The sequence below is a fragment of the Nymphalis io genome, chromosome 3, assembly GCF_905147045.1.
Source record: "Nymphalis io chromosome 3, ilAglIoxx1.1, whole genome shotgun sequence".
NCBI classification, from domain to species: Eukaryota; Metazoa; Arthropoda; class Insecta; order Lepidoptera; family Nymphalidae; genus Nymphalis; species Nymphalis io.
Window position 1 is genome coordinate 13,750,605 of NC_065890.1, and position 20,151 is coordinate 13,770,755.

At 34.4% G+C, this 20,151-nt stretch overlaps 1 protein-coding gene across 22 annotated transcripts in view; it reads left to right on the forward strand.

Annotated features, from left to right (window-relative positions):
- Positions 1-20,151, forward strand: part of LOC126781213 (voltage-dependent L-type calcium channel subunit beta-3) — a 187,728-nt gene that overhangs the window by 157,837 nt on the left and 9,740 nt on the right. For 5 of the 22 annotated variants that reach the window (XM_050506089.1, XM_050506079.1, XM_050506080.1 and 2 more), the window contains exons 1-3: positions 6,938-7,029; positions 17,430-17,548; positions 19,495-19,611. In XM_050506089.1, the coding sequence (XP_050362046.1) occupies positions 6,984-7,029; positions 17,430-17,548; positions 19,495-19,611 (282 nt within the window). In that variant the 5' untranslated portion in view covers positions 6,938-6,983. The other 17 variants (XM_050506083.1, XM_050506086.1, XM_050506099.1 and 14 more) reach the window with 12 other exon arrangements.

Below are 20,151 nucleotides of genomic sequence, written 5' to 3' on the forward strand. Positions count from 1 at the left end.
AAATGGTGATCGCAATAACAATAACGTTTCATAAAAGGCTCACTATGCGATCTTGTGATGAATATGGGAAAAGCGAGTTCCAGTTTTATGAATGGTGCGTGAGTCATAACGAATTACATCATCAAAGAAATATTATGCTGCACGTTGCGGAGCTTTGAAGCTTCTTAATTGTCTTCGTACCTCAATAAGATATATGTTCACGTTCTTACAATTAGTAAGCAACGCTAAATCAATCAATCTTTATTTAATATAGAAGCGTAAAATTTGCTTGTTGATTATCATAAATCAAACAGGTAAGCCGAGATGGCACGAGTGGTAAGAGAGCGTGAATCTTAACCGGTGATCGTGGGTTCAAACCCGGGCGAGCATCACTGAATTTTCATGTGCTTAATTTGTGATTATAATTCATCTCGGGCTTGACGGTGAAGGAAAACATCGTAAGAAAACCCGCATGTGTCTAATTTCACTAAAATTCTGCTACATGTGTATTCCACCAACCCGCATTGGAGCAGCGTGGTGAAATAAGCTCCAAAACCTTCTCCTGAAAAAGGGAGAGGAGACCTGAGCCCAGCAGTGGGACATTCGCAGGCTGTTACTGTGTCATAAATCTACCATCGGGTCGGAAATAAACACCTCAGACCTGAGAAAAACCGGCGAAAGAAACTCAGCGGGATATTTTATAATGATAAATTATGACGTGAGCAAAGCCGCGGGTAAAGCGCTAATATTCAATAAACCTACGTATAAATTACTGTGAGGCCATCCGGCATAGATACCAATACATTTGTACATATATACCCTTCTGGTACACATTTAATTACTTTTTAAGTAGTGAGACATATTGCTGGTACTGGCCTGGTGGTAGCGGTTTGTACAAGGCTCTCTGAGTGGGTACCACCCTCTCATCACATATTCATATAATGTACTTGTAAAATTTTCGAAAAGTGATAATACCTGGTAAGGTATAATCCTATAAAAAAATCTAGTCCAGTTCGTAAAGTAACCCTACAAAATTAAAAAGTATGTAATACGCTACGTATTTTTTGTCATAAACTCATACATTTTTTCGGCTGTATTGAATGCTATCTTACTTAGTTAATATAGTAAATTAGTTCCTTTAAAAAACATACGTGAATTTCAAAAGAAGTCCTTTATTTCCCATACAAAGTTGAATGACAGCGGTCAACGTAGACATTTGTGTATAAATGTCGGTTCAGGCCGTGACGTCACAAGTAGGTCAACGACGTCTCCGGCGCGGCGGCCATCATCGATCCATGATTCGCGCATGCGCAACCCTTACCATTCCATACTCAACCTTAATTCATAACTAATAGAGTAAAAAACCATTTACACATTCATTAACATTCCGTATACTGCAATTTGATTTGCAACTGTACTACAGCAACTGTTTTGTTCTCTATTACAAAGGAATAAGGACGATTTTTGGATGTACGAGTGAACAATAATTGGTTTTAGAAATGTTTGTAAATTTCGATTGATCCTTATCACGCCTTGATAAAATTGAAAATATTTGAATGATATTATAATTCATTTTTAACCAACATTAAAACATATAAAGTATTTAACTAGTCTGTACTCTATATATGTATTTAATTATACAAATGTTCGCGTATATTTTCTTTTGTTTATGAGTGATGTCTGAGTCTGATGAGTCTATATAGCACCAAAGCGGTTCCATTTAATTTCACGTGTATTGAACGAAGATACAGCAGGGAACTCCACAGAACAAACGATAGATTTTTGACATCCAATAAACAAGTGTAGCTTCTGTATTGAATAAATATTTTTTCTATGACTGAGGTTTATGAGGTTTATTTGTGTTTATAATTTATCTCGTGTTTGACAATGAAGGAAAATATCGCGAGGTAACCTGCATGTGTCTAATTTCACTGAAATTCTGCCACATGTGTATTCCACCAGCCACATTGGAGCAGCGTGGCAGTATAAGCTCTAAACCTTCTCCTCAAAAAAGGAGAGGAGGCCTTAGCCCAGCAGTGGGACATTCACACGTCTGTGACAAGGTATGGGAATGGCCTACAAAGGTCTACGAACGTGTTATATAAAAGCTGTAGATACCGTTAAACGATTTTGATGAATTAATCTGCGTTTTATTTAAAGAAATTTAAGCAAAAATACCTCTTTATTGGTTACTGATGGTACTTATTCGGTATAACTAGTCGGCATGATTTTTTTCCGACACCATCAATAATCATCGCCAGCCTATCCTAATGGATTATATCCTTCCTCATGAATCGTAGCAGTGTTTATCGTGTACAGACCGACAGACAGACGCGGCGGGGGACTTTGTTATATAAAAGCATGTAGTGATACAGTAATGCAAGCTATGAAGTCATGTTTTTTTATAAAATAGGAAGGCGGAAGTGGTCACTTACATAGCGCGGCGAGGCGCTTACATAGCGAATGCGCCACCAACCGTGGTACCTAAGAATTTATGTCCCTTGTGCCTGTAATTACACTCGAACTCGTAAAAGCGGATAGATTGTTGTAACTGCTTACTTAGAAATTTAATTTATTAATTGCAATGTCGTTTTTTTTTTTATAGAATAGGAAGGTGGACGAGCATATGGGCCACCTGATGGTAAGCGGTCACCAAACGCCCTTAGACATTGGCATTGTAAGAAATGTCAACCATCGCTTATAGCCAATGCGACCACCAATTCCCACCAACCTTGGGAACTAAGATTTTATGTCCCTTGTGCCTGCAATTACACTGGCTCACTCACCCTTCAAACCGGAACACAACAATATCAAGTATTGCTGTTTTGCGGTAGAATATCTGATGAGTGGGTGGTATCTACCCAGACAAGCTTGCACAAAGCCCTACCACCAGTAAAAGGTTTAGGTAGGAAAAACATATTTTATACATAGGCGGACGGGCTTAACTGATGTTAAGTCGTCAAAATTCCCCATAAACATTGGCGATGTAAGAAATATCAACCATTCCTTATATCGCCAATGCGCCACCAACCTTAGGATCATTCGTTATGTACTTTGTGCCTGTAGTTGCACTGGCTCATTAACCCTTCAAACTGAAACGCAACAATACCAAGTACTGCTGTTTTGCGGTAGAATATCTGATGAGTGGGTGGTACCTACCCAGTTGGTAAGCTTTATAAGACCACTCCTACGAGCTCGTTAGTAATGCTTTTTCTCAAAATATTTACTTCAAAACTTCGAAGTCGGTGCCAAGTCCCAAATAATGGCATACTTGACATAAAAAACCACTATCAGCCAAACATAAACGTTAGACTATTACGGCTAGTTCGCCTTAATGAGCTAAGTTATTTTTATATATATAATTTTTCTGTACGTGTTTTTGTCACCTAACTCTTCCTAAACGGCTGGATTGATTTGGATGAAATTTTATGTATATATTTTATATATATTCAATAAAATGGGTTCCCAGATGCTTTGAAAACACAATTGGACTCGGTAGGTGGTGGTGCTGTCGGTCAGCAAATGAAAAAATTTCAGTATGGCAGGACGACTTCTGCCGAGTCCGCTAATATAAAATAAATTATTATTATCATTCGTACGTAATATTCTTTGTATTAAAGTTAAAATCTTAAGTGACGCACAATTACAAAAGTGCTTATACATACAAATATTTCGAACGTTCGTTGTTACCAGAGTACAACATGAACGGTTGTTTCGCCGTAAAATAGGCGGTTTTATCAGAAAAGCATTAGTGTACAATTTAAATTCCTGATTTTATTTCATTCATCTCTGGCCTTTATTATGTATACAAAAAGATAAAGTAAATTAACAACCTGTAAAGCTTGCTGGGCTTAGACCTCCTCTACTTTTGAGGAGGTTTTGTGCTTAAACCAACGCGCTACTCCAATGCGTATCGGTGGATGCGCATTTAGAAGATTCTTTTCCGATACATTAAAGTTTACGACGATTTCAAGCACATGACAATTAAATTGTAGTTGATCCGGCTTGAACCGCAATCTTCGGTTAAGACTGACGTATCCTACAACTGGGCCAACTCGGCTGGTTTTTATGTATATTTCGCTCTTTCTGTCATTATTGATATTCGAAAGAAAACATAGCTTTCTTTAACTAATCGCCCGCTAAACAACCTTTATAAGTAATGACGCCAATTATTAAATCGCTGGCATTTACATCAAGCTGAACCACAATTCTGATAGATTGCTGGAACCAATAATAGCTGGTAACAGCCTGTGAATGTCCCACTGCGTGGCTAAGGCCTCCTCTCCCTTTTTGAGGAGAAGTTTGGAGCTTATTCCACCACGCTGCTGCAATGCGGGTTGGTAGAATACACATGTGGCAGAATTTCAGTAGCATCATCAGATGTTTTCCTTCACCGTAAAGCACGAGATAAATTATAATCACAAATTAAGCACATGAAAATTAAGTAGTGCTTGCCCGGATTTTAACCCGCGGTCATCGGTTAAGAATAATAGCGCTCATAAATTTTAAACTATGTACAGTCATTTTTATAATATATAAAAAAATAAGCTCATGCTATACCCTAATTTTTAAATGATTTATGGTATGTATATTAGTACATAGATATTGTATGCAATAAAGATTTTCTATTATATTTTGTTGGAACAGCAATACGTTTTTTTTAATATACCAGGTCGACTTTTACTTCTTTAACTGCCAAAAAGTTCTTTAGAAATACACCTAAAATTATCAGTAACAGCCTGTTAATATCCCACTGCTGGGCTAAGGCCTCCTCTCCCTTTTGAGGAGAAGGTTTGGAGCTTTTTCCACCACGCTGCTCCAATGCGGGTTGGTAGAATACACATGTGGCAGAATTTCAATGAAATTAGACACATGCAGGTTTCCTCACGATGTTTTCCTTCACCGTTAAGCACGAGATGAATTATAAACACAAATTTAAGCACATGAAAATTCAGTGGTGCTTGCCCGGGTTTGAACCCACGATCACCGGTTAAGATTCACGCGTTCTTACCACTAGCACCACTATAACTTATTATTAGGTATATCATTTCAATAGATTTCGAATCTATGCGAAATAGATTTCTAGAATTCGAAATTGATAATCAATCAGCATAGTTTTTACACTGACAGTCGGTAGTGAACTTAAAAAGTATAAATAAGTATTGTACGTACATATGATGCATTTTTTGGGTTTTATAATATGTCCATCACGTCCTTTTGTTTCTATTTCCTGAACATTAAGATCTTCAATACAAAAATAAATAGGTATCTAGACAAGCTCTTTTCATCTAAGACTGCATTAATACTTACCGCGTACAATTGTGGTCAGAATAAACCTAAGAACTATAAAAAAGAAAATTTATTACTTATTTTTTGAAAACTGAACTCAAAGTACCTAATATAAATAACATTATATTGAAATTATTATCTACACTTATTGAAACTCTTAAAAGTATTTTAAAATAAGGAAACAAAATGTTTGTTATTTATTTAGAATGTGTTTTAATTATCTATTTATTTGTGTAAATGATCTAAAGGTTTACACTTATAATCAAAAAGGCAGCCTCAAGTTTATCAAAAAATATATCAAACCAAAACAGTAGTAGAAAAAATGAAGCAAATGAACACATACATATACAATGTACATAAACATAGTGAGTTAATATATTTGGAATTTGTCAAATATATAAATGAACCGATTTTATCGTGCTGCACTCAGCTCATCGATATGCATTTCGAAAGATTTAAAAATATTTTAAGCCTTATTGTCATTTCGTGATCTTTCTACTCGTGTCTCGTATTTGTTTAGATTTCATTATATTCGATATCGTTGGATTTCTTACATCTGTTTTTTTCGTTTAATAATAAATAACCATTTTAAGCGATTTTGTTTTTACAAACCTTTATTTCTTCAATTGTTTATGTTTGTGTTAAAGCTTGCAGAAATTTTATTTTAAAACGAATTTAAAACCAGTTTCCCACAACCGATTACACTGAAATTTGGCACATAAATTTGGTGCTGGTGATAAAATCTAGTATAATAAATTTGGCCAATACACTGATCTCGTGTAACGTGTACATAAGTTTTGCTAAAATGATAATAGTAAAAATAAAAAATAAAAGTTTTATAAAGGCGAATAGTCAGTAACGTTAGCATAGAGAGATTTTTTTTTTTGAATTTTGTATATATTTATGTTTAAGAAATAACAGCGACTGACTTACTCAGACAAGACTGAGAAACAGTTTTCTTCTTCCTGGATGTAGATGACATGGTAAACAAAGAGCCGACTTCCCAGGAGGCACCCTAAGAGTGTCCTTCTATTTCTGAGATCTTACGTGACATTACACACTGGTTAATTTGAATTATTCAAATATATTTCATGTTCACTCTGTTGTTTTGCAAAGAAGAATTACAATTGAAAGTTGAAACACAAGTTTACTAAATAGTGTTTTTAAAAGTTATTTTTTACAGTTTTGTCCAAATCTATAATTTTCGTCAATGGGAATGTAAGTGCTACACAATCGGACGGTTCATAAATTAACAAACCTTGTAAATACATTCTTCATGATCGTCTTACGTCAAACGAAATAGATGTCCTGTGAACCCGCTGTAATATTTACGCTGTGATCGAGTGCAACAGTTGCGCGCGCACCCCATTCACCCGCGAGGGGAGGAGGCAGCGGGGAGCGGGGCAGCGAGCTCAAGAACAGAGGGGACGTCAAAGCCGACTCCGGCTCGAGTGACGTCGGATGTGTTAGCGGCCGTCGCTTCTATCGCGCGGCCGATGCCCGCCCACGACGGCCGACCACGACGGAATACCTTTGGTGGTCCAGAGTGGCCACCACCTCCCCCTGCCACCATGTCGTAACATGATGGGCTACAACAACCAAGGGCACGGATACAACAAATTGTTCACGCAGGTGCGTGCGCAGAACGAGTGATCAGTGATGGCCGATACCGTTTTTGTTTTGTTGGTGACGCTTTAGTGCCTTTCTTCTGCAAAATGAGACGTCGTATATGGAAATTTTTGAAGAACATCGGTAACTTCGGTAAAAACGATTCCCGGTTACGTGTCTCCTGCTAATGAGTAAATCGAGTACCATTTGAAACCCTAATACGAATGTAGTTTGTTAAATTTCAAGTTAATCCAAAATAGTGATGATAAACATATTGTAGTACCTGAAACTTGGTCACAACTCTTTCGTATTCCTCATAAAGTATTTAGTATCATCATAGATCACAATATACGATTTCTCTGCTTGTTTTCTTCGTAAAGCAACTTCTGTATATGTTATTTGTTATTACATGAAATGCTATGCGAATCGTATCAATAATATTTATATCGTAAGTGTTATTGTTAGAACTCTATGAAACTCTTTAATCTTAAAGTGCATTTAAAACACAATATCATTTTGTATTTCAAAGATCTCTATCCGTTGAAAGCATTAACGATTAATCAGCTACCATCCATCTTTCATTCCTCCAGTATTCAATCAACGCAAATAGACAAACGTTTCGAATTTGTATCATAACACTACTGTTAGTGGAAAAAGGTCATATGTAGCAGTATAATACGTAGTAGAAATTGTGTAACTTATACAAAGAAGACATGAAATCTAAAAGGCTATTTTATGAGATATCTAGAAGTCGAGATGGCTCAGTGGTAAGAACGCGTGAATCTTAACCGATGAACGTGGGTTCAAACCCAGGCAAGCACCTCTGAATTTTCATGTGCTCAATTTCTTTTTATAATTCATCTCGTGCTTTTCGGTGAAGGAAAACATCGTGAGGAAACCTGCATGTGTCTAATTTCATCGAAATTCTGCCATGTGTATGTCTACATGTGTATTCCACCCGCATTGGAGCAGCGTGGTGGAATAAGCTTAGCCCAGCAGTGGGACATTTACAGGCTGTTACTTACATTCTATGAAAGTAAATTCATCGCAGAAAATAGTCGTGAAATGGCAGAAAGTGATGTGCGACCTAATAAGAAATAGTATATCACTTAAGTCAGTTGTCAAGATATCTAGTGATTAAATAAGTGAGTTCTTACAGAATAACGCTGGTGCTTTGCCTTATATTTTATTCATTGTAGCGAATGTATAAAATTTTATAAAATACGCGTATGAAGCATTAATAACATAAATATAATAATAAAAGATTTTTTTAAAGTTTCAAATATAATCAATCTTAATGTTCACACACGATCTTTTGCACTCACAGCAGTAATAAATAACATCGTATCAAAGTTTGCATTTCGAATCTAGAAAAACAAGCTACGCGATCTACGAGTTTTATTTATATTTCGATGGTATTTTGCATCTGGTTTTTATCTGTCGTTGTTTAATTACTGACACGTTAATGGAATCGTTTGAAAACGATTACGTTGAACCACAATTACCTTAATTACTTTCTTTTTATCGTAATTGAACGTGTCGCTTTTGGACTTTGTTAATTGCATGGGCACTTCGAATTTTTAATTAATATTGTTTTTCGTGTCTTCAGCGCTGAATTTCAACAGACCCATCAGTATACGCATGTGTTATTATATCTAGAGTTTTTATAGAAAATTTTAACAAGTGCTGCACCAGGGACCGAATGATCAGTCCAATTTGTCCAAATATATGGGTATTGAGAACCCAAAAGTTCTTAGATATCATGGCATCTACATTAACATATTTCATCTCTTGTGCCCAAAATAATCTGTCTATCATATTATTTATACTAAACTAGTTTTCTTCTTAGACTAAGACTTCAAACGAAATTTCACCAAAATCGGTTCAGGCTTAGCCGTGAAGTCGTTACAGACAGATGAACTAACAGAGGTACTTTCGCATTTATGAAACAACTATAATTTGATTTGATGTCAAATTATTTATTAATTATATGTAATAAATATTTTGTATGTAATAATTACGCATATAAATTATTTTCATTCAATTTAAGAATCGTTTTCAAGTGACGACCGTTTTATATACCTGTGAATTAGGCCCTGGAAACAGTAAGATCCTAATGTCATTCAACATTACTTTGTAATGTTGTGATTCTGCGAAGAATGGATCGATGTCTTTGCTGAAACAATTTCGGTAATGTAACACTTAAAGCCAATAGCTGGCAATCAATTCTTACAACGCCAATGACAACTAAGGTGACCGTGTATCAGCAAGAGATTTTAACCCTTCTTTTAATTTTCACTTGTTAATCAAATTCAGATATTAACAGACTGTGCCTGATTTAGATATGCCAGTATGCCAGTAGACGCCAATAGCCATGAGAATGACATTGGTTAGAATGTTTACTAAACAATGACCGATCGTGGGCTGTTTGTGTTCCCAGTACATGACGTCATCCAGTTTAAACACAGCTTTAAGCCGCGTCTATTGATTTATGAAGCGTATATCGTAAACTGCTATATTAAAATACCCAGTGTGTAATGTTTTGAATATAATCGAACATTATATCAATACATTAAATACATTTTTAATTTAGATTTAGTTCTTCAGTTAATCAAATATGATATTTGAAGCTCAAATAATTACATGGTTGCCGATCCGCTTTCACAATTCATATTATGGAAGCGGGATATGTTCCGAGAAACATAAGTGTAAACACTAAACAAAAAACTCAATAAAGCAATGTTTTTGGTCCGAGGCTTGAACCCAGGTGTAGAATCTATATCCCTTTAAGCGACCAGACTAACGACATGATAATGTAAAACTTTATCCACTATTTATGTTCCTATAAAAACTTAACTAATAAAGTTATTTTTGTAATATTTTTACAATGTTAAATAATTCTGTTCTAGTTTTTGTAACACATCATAAGTTTATCGCTTGTTACGCCTTAAGTTTAATCTTTCCAAACGATTAAAATAAACAGAAAAGTTAAATATAAGTCCATTCGTTTAATCTATATCAAATACAGAAACAGACATTTTATTTTAAAGTTTTCTTGGTGCTACAGCTTTGTGCAAGCTCGTCTGGGTATCAAATACTCGTCAGAAATAAGTTACCAAGGTGGGTGTCGCATTGGCGATGTAAGGAATGATTATATTTCTTACATTGTCGATGTATTTGAGCGGTGGTCGCTACCGCTTAAATACATTTACCACCAAGAGGCCAAATTTGCCCATTACAACAACCTACAAGTTACATTAGTTCACCCATTTTCCTAAGATTAATCTACTCGTTTAATTGCTGGTGTATATACTATATCCTACATGCATTATATTGCTTATATTTTAAAATGTCTGCTGACTTATCTTTTATAATCAATAAACACTTCAAATTCTTCGCAGATTACAGTTTATATATATCCAATTTTGCGGAACCAATGCGTTTACCAGAGAAGCTATATAAAAACAGATAATTAAATTTAAAAAAATAAAGTACAGCATGATGATCGGCTTCATGTTAGCTTTAATATAAAATGTTTTACATGTATGTAAACCTAACTTCTCCTCAAGGAGAGGAGGCCTTAGCCCACCAGTGGGACATTCACAGGCTGGTACTTTCATATATTTGAGTCACAATAATGGAATTAAATATGTTGAAATAAACAGATACATATAAAAATGCGCCATTTCATGCTATTCTGGTTTTTAATTCTGAATTTTAACATATATTTATAATATATGGATATTATATAACAATTACTTAATTTGAGAAATTTAAAAATACTTTTGTACAAATCATGACCAGTGGCAAGAATGTTAGCAGCATTTTCCCGCTGAATCCAATTGTGTACGAAAATTGAACCAGCTCTTTCACTATTAGAACCAATAAGACCGGGCGTTATGTAATTTTCATTTTTTTTCTATTACTATATAGTCCATGATTATAAATAAAATAATAATAATTTAAAGTTTAAGTAATAAGCAGGTTTAACAGTATGTAAATTCTTATTGCTTGGGATGTTGTTATAGGCGTATTTGACAAACTATTAATATACCCCGTAAATGCTTAGACTATATAATATTTAGAAGCCGATATGGCTCAGTGGTAAGAACGCGTAAATCTTAACCGTTGATTGTGGGTTCAAACCCGGGCAAGTGCTTTGCAATTTTCATGTGCTTAAATTGTGGTTATAATTCATCTCGTGCTTGACAGTGAAGGAAAACATCGTAAGGAAACTAGCATGTGTCTAATTTCACTGAAATTCTGACACGTGTGTATTCCCCCAACCCAGAAGCAGAGCAGCGTGGTGGAATAAGCTCTAAACCTTTTCCTCAAAAAAGGGAGAGGAGGCCTTAGCCCAGCAGTGGGATATTCACAGGCTGTTATAGCTACTGTATAATATTCACTACAGATATTTAAAAATCAAGCGAACAAGCAAAATAAAAACGACTGAATAAGAAGTCATAATTGCACAATTTACTTGTCTACCCTACGGCTATGTGCATGTACATCTGGGAAGGTACCACACACTACCATTTAAAAAAATAAAAAAACTTAGGTGCTGATCATTTGTTTTGATTGAAAAATTTCAAATAAATTTTTCTCCATTTTATCCTAACACTTAGTTTTATTTAAATTGGATATTTGTCAATATGGGTTTGATAGTTTCATACATTTTTCTAGATGTTATTCCAAAACAAATAAGCTTACGCAAATATTTTAGCAAGAACAAGCGTTTTTAAGATGAGAATATTTGCTATTTGCATGTAAATTTATGGAGACGAGAAAAAACTATAATACAAAAAAGGGCGTCATTATTTTCAGTATAATTTTACTTCCCCAAATTGTGTTGTCATATTTTTTTGAAAGATAAGCTTTTATGTAAATCATGTAACAAGATCAATGCAATTTAGTACACAAGAATGTTCTATCGCCAGAACAAGACGTTTCTAAGACTAGTTCAATCGGCTAATTGCAATTCTTCAAATTTATTTGCATTAATTCTACCACACAAAACGCAAGCACAATAGCTTGTTGCATAAAGGAGTTAGGTTCCAGATGGTAACATAAATGAAGAAAATTCTAAAGGCCATTCCGAAATAAGTCGTAGTTACATTGTGGTTTTGTATAACAATTTCATACTCAGTTACCGGGAAGATGTGTTCGCGTAATATTGTTACAAATATGTTCACGCAAATGTTTTCATAAGTCTTCTTAGAATTTGAAATGAATTTTTTTCTGTTTAGTTTATTTTTTTTATCTCTTCAAGCGTCTCTGTATTAAAGATTGGTGTTATGTCGATGTTAGAAATTGTTAATATTTCTTACAATGCCATCTATGGACAGAAATGACAAATTGTCATCGGGAAGCACATTTACCAGTCTGCCTAAATAATACAATAAAAAATAAAATTAACAATTTCATTCATAACGTGTTTTCGAGTTGATTAATAGACAACTGTATAGGATATATTATAGTGCTGAAGTGCATGCGGACACAGGTGTTCCCCTCTATTCATTCACTCTCATAATCTGATCAGACGAATCCGACTCGTCCTGTTAGAGTTTACGCGCAGTACCAACGAAAGTATTAAAACTAACCACTTTCAAACTTTAGAATGCTAATAAGATTTTCTTGGAAGAAACTCAATAAGCTTTTATAGACCTTACACGTGGCTTGAATCCACGAGAGCAAGGACAATAATTATAACAGAAATGAATAAATTAGTTATTTCGTAACAATACCATCCATGCTATGGTATGAACAGACACAAGCGAAGTCGGGTCAGGTCACTAGTTAATAGTAGTAGTCATAATAGCTTCCACATGTGCCAACCTTCAATCTCAAGCTCGTATTATATGAGACTTTACAAACTACTATTACAAAATTAGGGTTGCCATTATTGTGTTAATATATATTTTGAGATATCATATCGACATTGCCTGCCTCGTTGGTATTGTGGTGGATATACGGCCACTGACCCTGTTTTATGGGTGTTTCTATCGAAAAATTCTCAGTAACAGTCCGAAGTTTGGATGTTGAATGTGTGTGTACCCGTGCCTCGGAAAGTACGTAAAGCCGTGAACTTTTCCGGTCGTGTCCTGTGCACCTGTGGTTGTGAACACACTTGTGCACTATAATGTGCCCTGCGCAGTTGGCTAATCTCCCTTGAGATTGGCTAAGGCACCATCATCATTGATTGTTCTATCTATTTATGTCGATATATGTTAATTACCATATTTGCATGCACTTACAATAGTTCTAATAGATAAACCAACGGACGGAAAACAAACAATATATATCTCTTTTATTTTAACATCATATAATATCTGTATTGATTTCCGTTTGATAAATAATTCACTTATAATACCTGAATAAATAAAGACAGTTTGACGGTATATACAGGGCATGTGACAACCCTAGTTGTGACAGAAGTTTGACCTGGATAGTAAGTCATCGTATATCATGACGTGTGTTAGCCATTGAAGGCTTCCTTTGAGCCTCTTATTACGAAACCATGTTCAAATAAAGAGGCCCAATAGTCAATTCTTTACATTTAACTAGTTTTCACCCGCAGCTTCGCATGAGTTAGAAGAGTAAGGAATAGGTTTTAGGTATAAAAAGCATATATCCTTCCTTGGAGTTCAAGCTCGCTTTATACAAAATTTCATCAAAATCGGTTCAGTGGTTTAGTCGTGAAAGCGTAACACACAGAGTTACTTTCGCATTTATTATATTAGTATATAATATACTGTATTTATACAGAAACTAATGCCTAAAAATATATTCGTATGTGTGCGTGTCGCCTGGTGCGTATGCGAGTTTGTGTGCATGTGTATGTTTTACGTCGGCTTGGGAACCAATTCTACTAACAAATTGTTAGTAGAAAAACAACACGTTATCGTAATCGAATCGAAACGTAATCGTTCCAGTTTAACCGTTTTAATATTCCACTAACACAAAGATCCATTTGCGGTTTGGTCGAAGTTGGATCGCAATAGAATCGGGAACGTATCGTAATCGTTATAAAAAAGTAAAACTGATTATAAATATTCAATGTCCAAGCAATTTTAATTGAACATTGTTATATCTCACTTAGTACTTTGCCAAACCTTACATTAGTCAATAAATTGTCAAATATTTTAGTGATATTATCTATCACTTGTTAGTTCTTCTACATTTATATTAAATTTACAAGCGGGTCGCCCTGTGCTTCGCCCGCGTCATAATCAAAAGTCCAGTTAAACGGGATAAAAAGGCCAAAATATGTTAATTAAATTATATTTTAGCTGTGATAAAGTGTGAGAAAGTAAGAAGTACACGCAACCTTTCGTATTTATAAAATTGGTGCAATTATTATTATTCTAGTAGAAAGAAAATAGATACATTGAATTATTGCAATCCCTCCTTATATATGTTAGGTGTTGTATTTCACACTTATATAATATTATTGTATAATTTTATTTATTTGTATAAATTAAAATATGCACCTAGAGGATTTTTTAAAGTACATACTATAAATTAACGAAGTATTATGATCGCGAAGAATGGTGTCAAGAATGCTAACAGCATTTCCAAGCTGTATCGTAATTAGGTTTGTTTGGGCAAAAAATAAGCCACCCCGCTCTCATCTCATCTCATGGTGACAAAATATTAGGTCACTGTACTTAGGCCGTATTAAAATGTAAATGCCAAAATGAGATCTAAATTTATTTCGCCATCATTTCAGCCGTAATGAACCACGTGGCCTTCAAACCTGGGGCAGCACCACAAAAACTTAAAACTTACAATCTATTACTAAAGACTGACCGTAAAAAACAATATAGCCTTCGATATTTTCCGCCAATGGCTATAATATTCAAAGGCTAACAAAATATCAAAATAATCTTTATTCAAGTTTGTCTTTGAATCGACATTACGCCAAATGTTAACCATCGGTTTCGAATCTAGATTCTACCAAAAACTGACAATAGCTCTTTTATATAGAAGTAAATGGTCACCACCGCACATATACATTGGCATTGTAAGAAATATTAATCGTCCCTTACATCGCTATTGCGCCACCAACTTTGAGAACTGCGATGTTATGTCCGTCGAGCCTGTAGTTACACTGGCTCACTCACCTTTTAAGCTGAAACTCCACAATAGTAAGTACTGCAGTTTTGCGGAAGAATATCTAATAAGGGTGGTATCTACCTAGACGAGCTTGCAGAAAGCCCTACCACCAAGTTGTTTGTTAACTCTTTTCTACGACATATTTTATTCACATATCGAATGTTAACATAACCTAAGCATTAGGTTAATAACATATTTCGTAAGCCGCCACTGTCTAAATGGAATCTAAATATCTCGCGTTTCTTGTTTCTCGTTCTATATTACCAACCGCGTTGCAATATGAAGTAAAGTGTCCCTGGACGTCATCAAAGATTAGATAATAGATTGAAAGCGTCTGAATGCAGTTCCTCGTGCGCCATAAATCAATTCCCACTTGAAATTTATATTTGTAGTCGATAAAATTAGATCATAAGAATTTATGACTAAATCATAGATTGAAAGATTAGTGTTGCCTCTTGAAAGTATCGATGTATGAGATCATTATTCACATGTAATATTTATTCGTATATTTGCTTTGTTCAACATGGTTTCTTGAAGATATTTTGTCAGGTTTTCATTCGAAATTTTGCATTTGCCCTTCGATTGACAAGCGATAGTAAAGTACATCCTTTGATTATCCAACTGCTTGGCAAAGGCATCCTCTCTCTTTGAGGAGAAGGGTTGCAGTTTATTAAACCACGCTGTACCAATGCTGGTTTATGGATATGTGGAACAGTAAAATAGTAAATGCAGGATTCCTTACGATATTTATTTTTACAGCTAAGCATTAGATATAAACATAAAATTAAACACATGAAAATTGAACCCGCAATCGTTATCAAGTTTCATGCGTTCTAACCCATTGGTCCAGTGACCACCTCGGCTTGCGGGTCTAGTGTGTAGCTTATGAGGCTGTATATCCCTGAGAGTTTCGTTTTCAAATGCCAGGTCGAGTTTTTCCATGAAGTAATTTTCGGGAGTAACACGTGGCTAGGTAGTAGCTGTGTTTCTTTTCTTTTCTCTCGTATCTCAGAAAGCACGTAATTCCGGTTTTTGTACCTAATGTCTTGCCAATCGAATGCTATTTCCTTTCAAATTATAAGTAATTAAATAAAGAGTAGGTACTGCGCTTATTGTCTTCTTCGGCTAATACTCAAATGATATCCTGAGTATTTGGCCAGTCCTTTATATTGGCTATCATGTTATTCAGTTTCACAATATTTATTATTATTACAGAAAAATATTTAGATATGTTTCATTATTAATATTATTGTATTTTCCAAAACTTTTCATTCTTAAATCATCATTATAAAAACGAGACAGTGAAAGTAATAATAATTTAATATATTTTTAAGTCGCCATAATAAATACTCCTTTACGATATAACTTCGTAACATAATAATGACGTAAGACATGTAAGAAGAGATTAAAAGCTCGAAGGAAGGAGAATGACGTCACGACTTCGATCCACCAGCACGGCCTCCTACGGTCGTTAAGTTGTCCAATATCTCCATTAATCTTGGTGTACGTTTCTTGTGATTTATCAATCTATTTACACCGATTTTTTTTAGTTCAATATAATACTATATTTATGTGAACTTTTAAACAATCGCTCAGTAGTACTTCTACTACTAGCATTCTAAATTTATATTCTTGAAATTTTTAAATTTATACCTTGAAATGAAAAAAAAATCTTTATAAATTGATTAAAGGTTGAAAATTCTATACCTACTTCGTACTCTAAATATATTATTTTTTAATTTTCTTTTCTGTGGTAGACTGTCTCAAAAGGCAGCTTCATAATCTGTATGTGTCGAAAGATTTTTTTCTTCTATATGTAAGCTATTATATAATATTAGGCTGGAATAGCTGCCAACATTTCTTGCCTACAGAGGCAACCCACAAACGTGATAAATTATATCCCGCCATGAAAGTTTTGCTACTTCTCTATAAAGATTTTTTGTAAGCTAGAACAGTGAATATGCAGAAATAGTAACCAATAATAGGAGGGATGACGTCACGCCTTCGATCCATGGTGTGTCTGGGAGGGCTTAGAGATCTCGTTCTAACTTGAATTAAGTACTATTTGGTGTTAACACGTATGTTGGGCTAGAGCTAAAATGTTCAATGGGTATACACAATTGAGTGGCGAGGATACTTTTAATATGGATTCAACCGGTTCTTATACATTTTACTCAAGCTAGTAGTCGCTTTGCAGGTAATATGTAGTTTGTGCTTTGTATTATTTATTTCATCCAGGTATTCGATGTTGAAATCAATCGACATACATTGTGTTTTATCTACGTAATTTTTATTAGTGTTTGTGTGTTTGCTTAATTTTAAGTTCTTGTTATTTAATAACTGTTTATATTTTTAATAATTTATTATGTTACTCTTATTTGCATAAATTAAAAAGCATGACAGATTCGTAGATTATAAATATTTATTTATGATTGCAGATATTTTATTTCATCTATTATACAAGCATGTCTATCTGTCTGATATTATTTGTGTGTGTTGTGCGTTGCATGCAGTCAAGTCACGACGACTACGACCAATGAAAAACTACAAGCCGCTGGTAAGGATGTTTTATTAAAAGTGTTTTGAATTTAACATTTTTTGGATTATGAGTTTTTGTTCATTATTTTTAAATTAAATACATATAAACCATTGGCGTAACCGTGGAGGAGCGATGCCTATCTGTTCGCTGTCTTTATCTACGATTTGAGAAAAGAAAAAAAAAACAACCATTGTTAAAGTTATTATTTTATTGTTTCTCGATTATTGTTTGCGTTTAAATTAAGAGATGTTGTCGCTTATATATTTTTAATTGGTGGCCGTTTATTGTAGTAGTGACCTAGTTCCCTCCAGTCTACGCCAATGATTTGGTGCATGAAAGATTACTTAAATATATACATACTTGTATATATATACTCAGAAAATGTTTGCCCATAATTTATACAAATTAAAAAAAGATAATTAAGTTTAAACTAACGGATACTATTTTTTTAATATAATGAGGGAAACAGGCGATTAGAATCTTCAAAATATTAAAGTTAATATTTTTCATTACAAAATTGTAACTGCTACGATTTTTTTATGAGGGTGAAATTTTAAGGACACATTTAATTGTATCGTTTCAAATTGAATCGTACCTATAACTGTGCGTACCTATAAGAGTTTTTGTGAATTTTAAATATTTATAACATTCATGGAGCTTTTAAAAAACCCGAACGTCCCGGCAAAAACGTTCAAGGCCGCCTACAAGGTGGACCGACGACATAAAAAAAGTCGCGGGAAGTCGTTGGATGCGGGCAGCGCAAGACCGGCCAAAATGGAAATCCTTGTGGGAGGCCTTTGTCGAGCAGTGGACGTCTTTCGGCTGACATGATGATGATGATATGACTGTATAATTATTACATTTAAAAGATACACGCAAATAATACCATAGCGTTAAACAGTTTTCAAGGCAACTAATTAGCTACTAATATAAAAATATTAGCTACAAATAGTATTATTGTATCCACGAAAAATTAACCGCAAACTGTAACATAACGCATATTGTTGACCATTTGAGAAATATACTAAAAATAGCAGACATTTTTGATATATTTTTTGTTATCCGGTAGTAGTAAAATTGCTGAATAATTAAGCAAAAATATTGGCTTATAACTTTATGCTCCTATTGTATAACGCTGTCATCGAGTGAACGGTACAAATAATTTTTTTATGCAGTGAATATATTAAATACGATAAGTAATATAAATACTTTTGAGAAAAAAATATTAATTACAGAATCTAAATTTAAAAGCTTTGATGCTTTCGAACTTTGATTGAAACTTTGATGAATTCAAATACGCAAATATAGATAACGGCGATGATTTTCTAATTAGTGCTTAATACAATTTGCCCTCTTAACTAGTTCAGAAGTTTTTAAAAAAAAATATATTTATGTAAAAAACAATTTGGCGTTATAGATATATAACTAATTAAATGAAATATATAGTAATATAATCTACCTAAGTTAAATTATGAATGAGAATAAGGTCTTCCTAAAACGGTTTAGTCTTTACGCTTATGTAAAATATAAATAAACTTTAACCCAATTTTAACTTATTTCTATATTTGACCCGTTTTGCGGCCGTCGCCTGTGCACGGGCGTGAATAATTAAATTTTTCGATCACGTGACCAACGATTTTATCTATGATGGAAATTACTACAACTAAATTACAGCGACGTATAATTAACATAACATAAATAGAAGGGACAATATGAGAACATTTTAAATGAATATTTCAAATTAAAAAAAGTAGTTAAAATTCAACAGTCCAAAATAGTGACAAAGTCAAATAAACCAAAAACACGCGCAACTATTATCGTTTGGCACATAAATACAGTATATGATCTTAAGTAGATGTTACAAGTCGTCGAGTGTTATGACGTCAAAAACGTCTTTAAAAACCTATGAATATTGTTGTGCATTTAAAGTTCACTGTTTGACGATGTATGTTTTGCGATTCCAGGGCTCGGCGGATTCAAACTACTCGCAACCATCCTCGGAGCTGTCGCTCGACGAAGATAAAGAGGCTTCGCGCCGCGAAAAGGAATCGCTGGCTCTCGTACAGCTTGATAAGGCTCGGGTAAGCTCACTGTATAAGAAATACAAAAGCTAGAAAATAGATCTTTAAAACATAATATAGATATAAAAATAAAGCACATGGGTAGGTAGGCAAGGTAAAACATAATTAATTAAGGAAATAGACACATTACATATACTGTTGTAACAGTTCTTAATTTTTATATAAAAAAAAATGTCGTCTTGACCCCGTTCGGCCTGTCGGAGGACTGCAGCGCAGGAGATTACAGTGCACGCGTGTATTTGTGTGTGTGTGCGCAAACATAGGTGCATGGTGGTAGAGCTTTGTGCAAGCTCGTCTGGGTAGATATCACCCACTCATCAGATATTCTACCGTAAAACAGCAGTACTTGGTATTGTTGTGTTTCGATTTGAAGGGTGAGTGAGCTAGTTTAATTACAGGCACTATCTATGGGCATTGGTGACTACTTACCATCAAGTGGCCCATATGCTCGTCCTACCTATTCTATAAAAAAATACCTTATATTTCTCATAATTTGATGGGACGATAAACCGACACGGGAGAAAGGGTTCAGATGTTAGG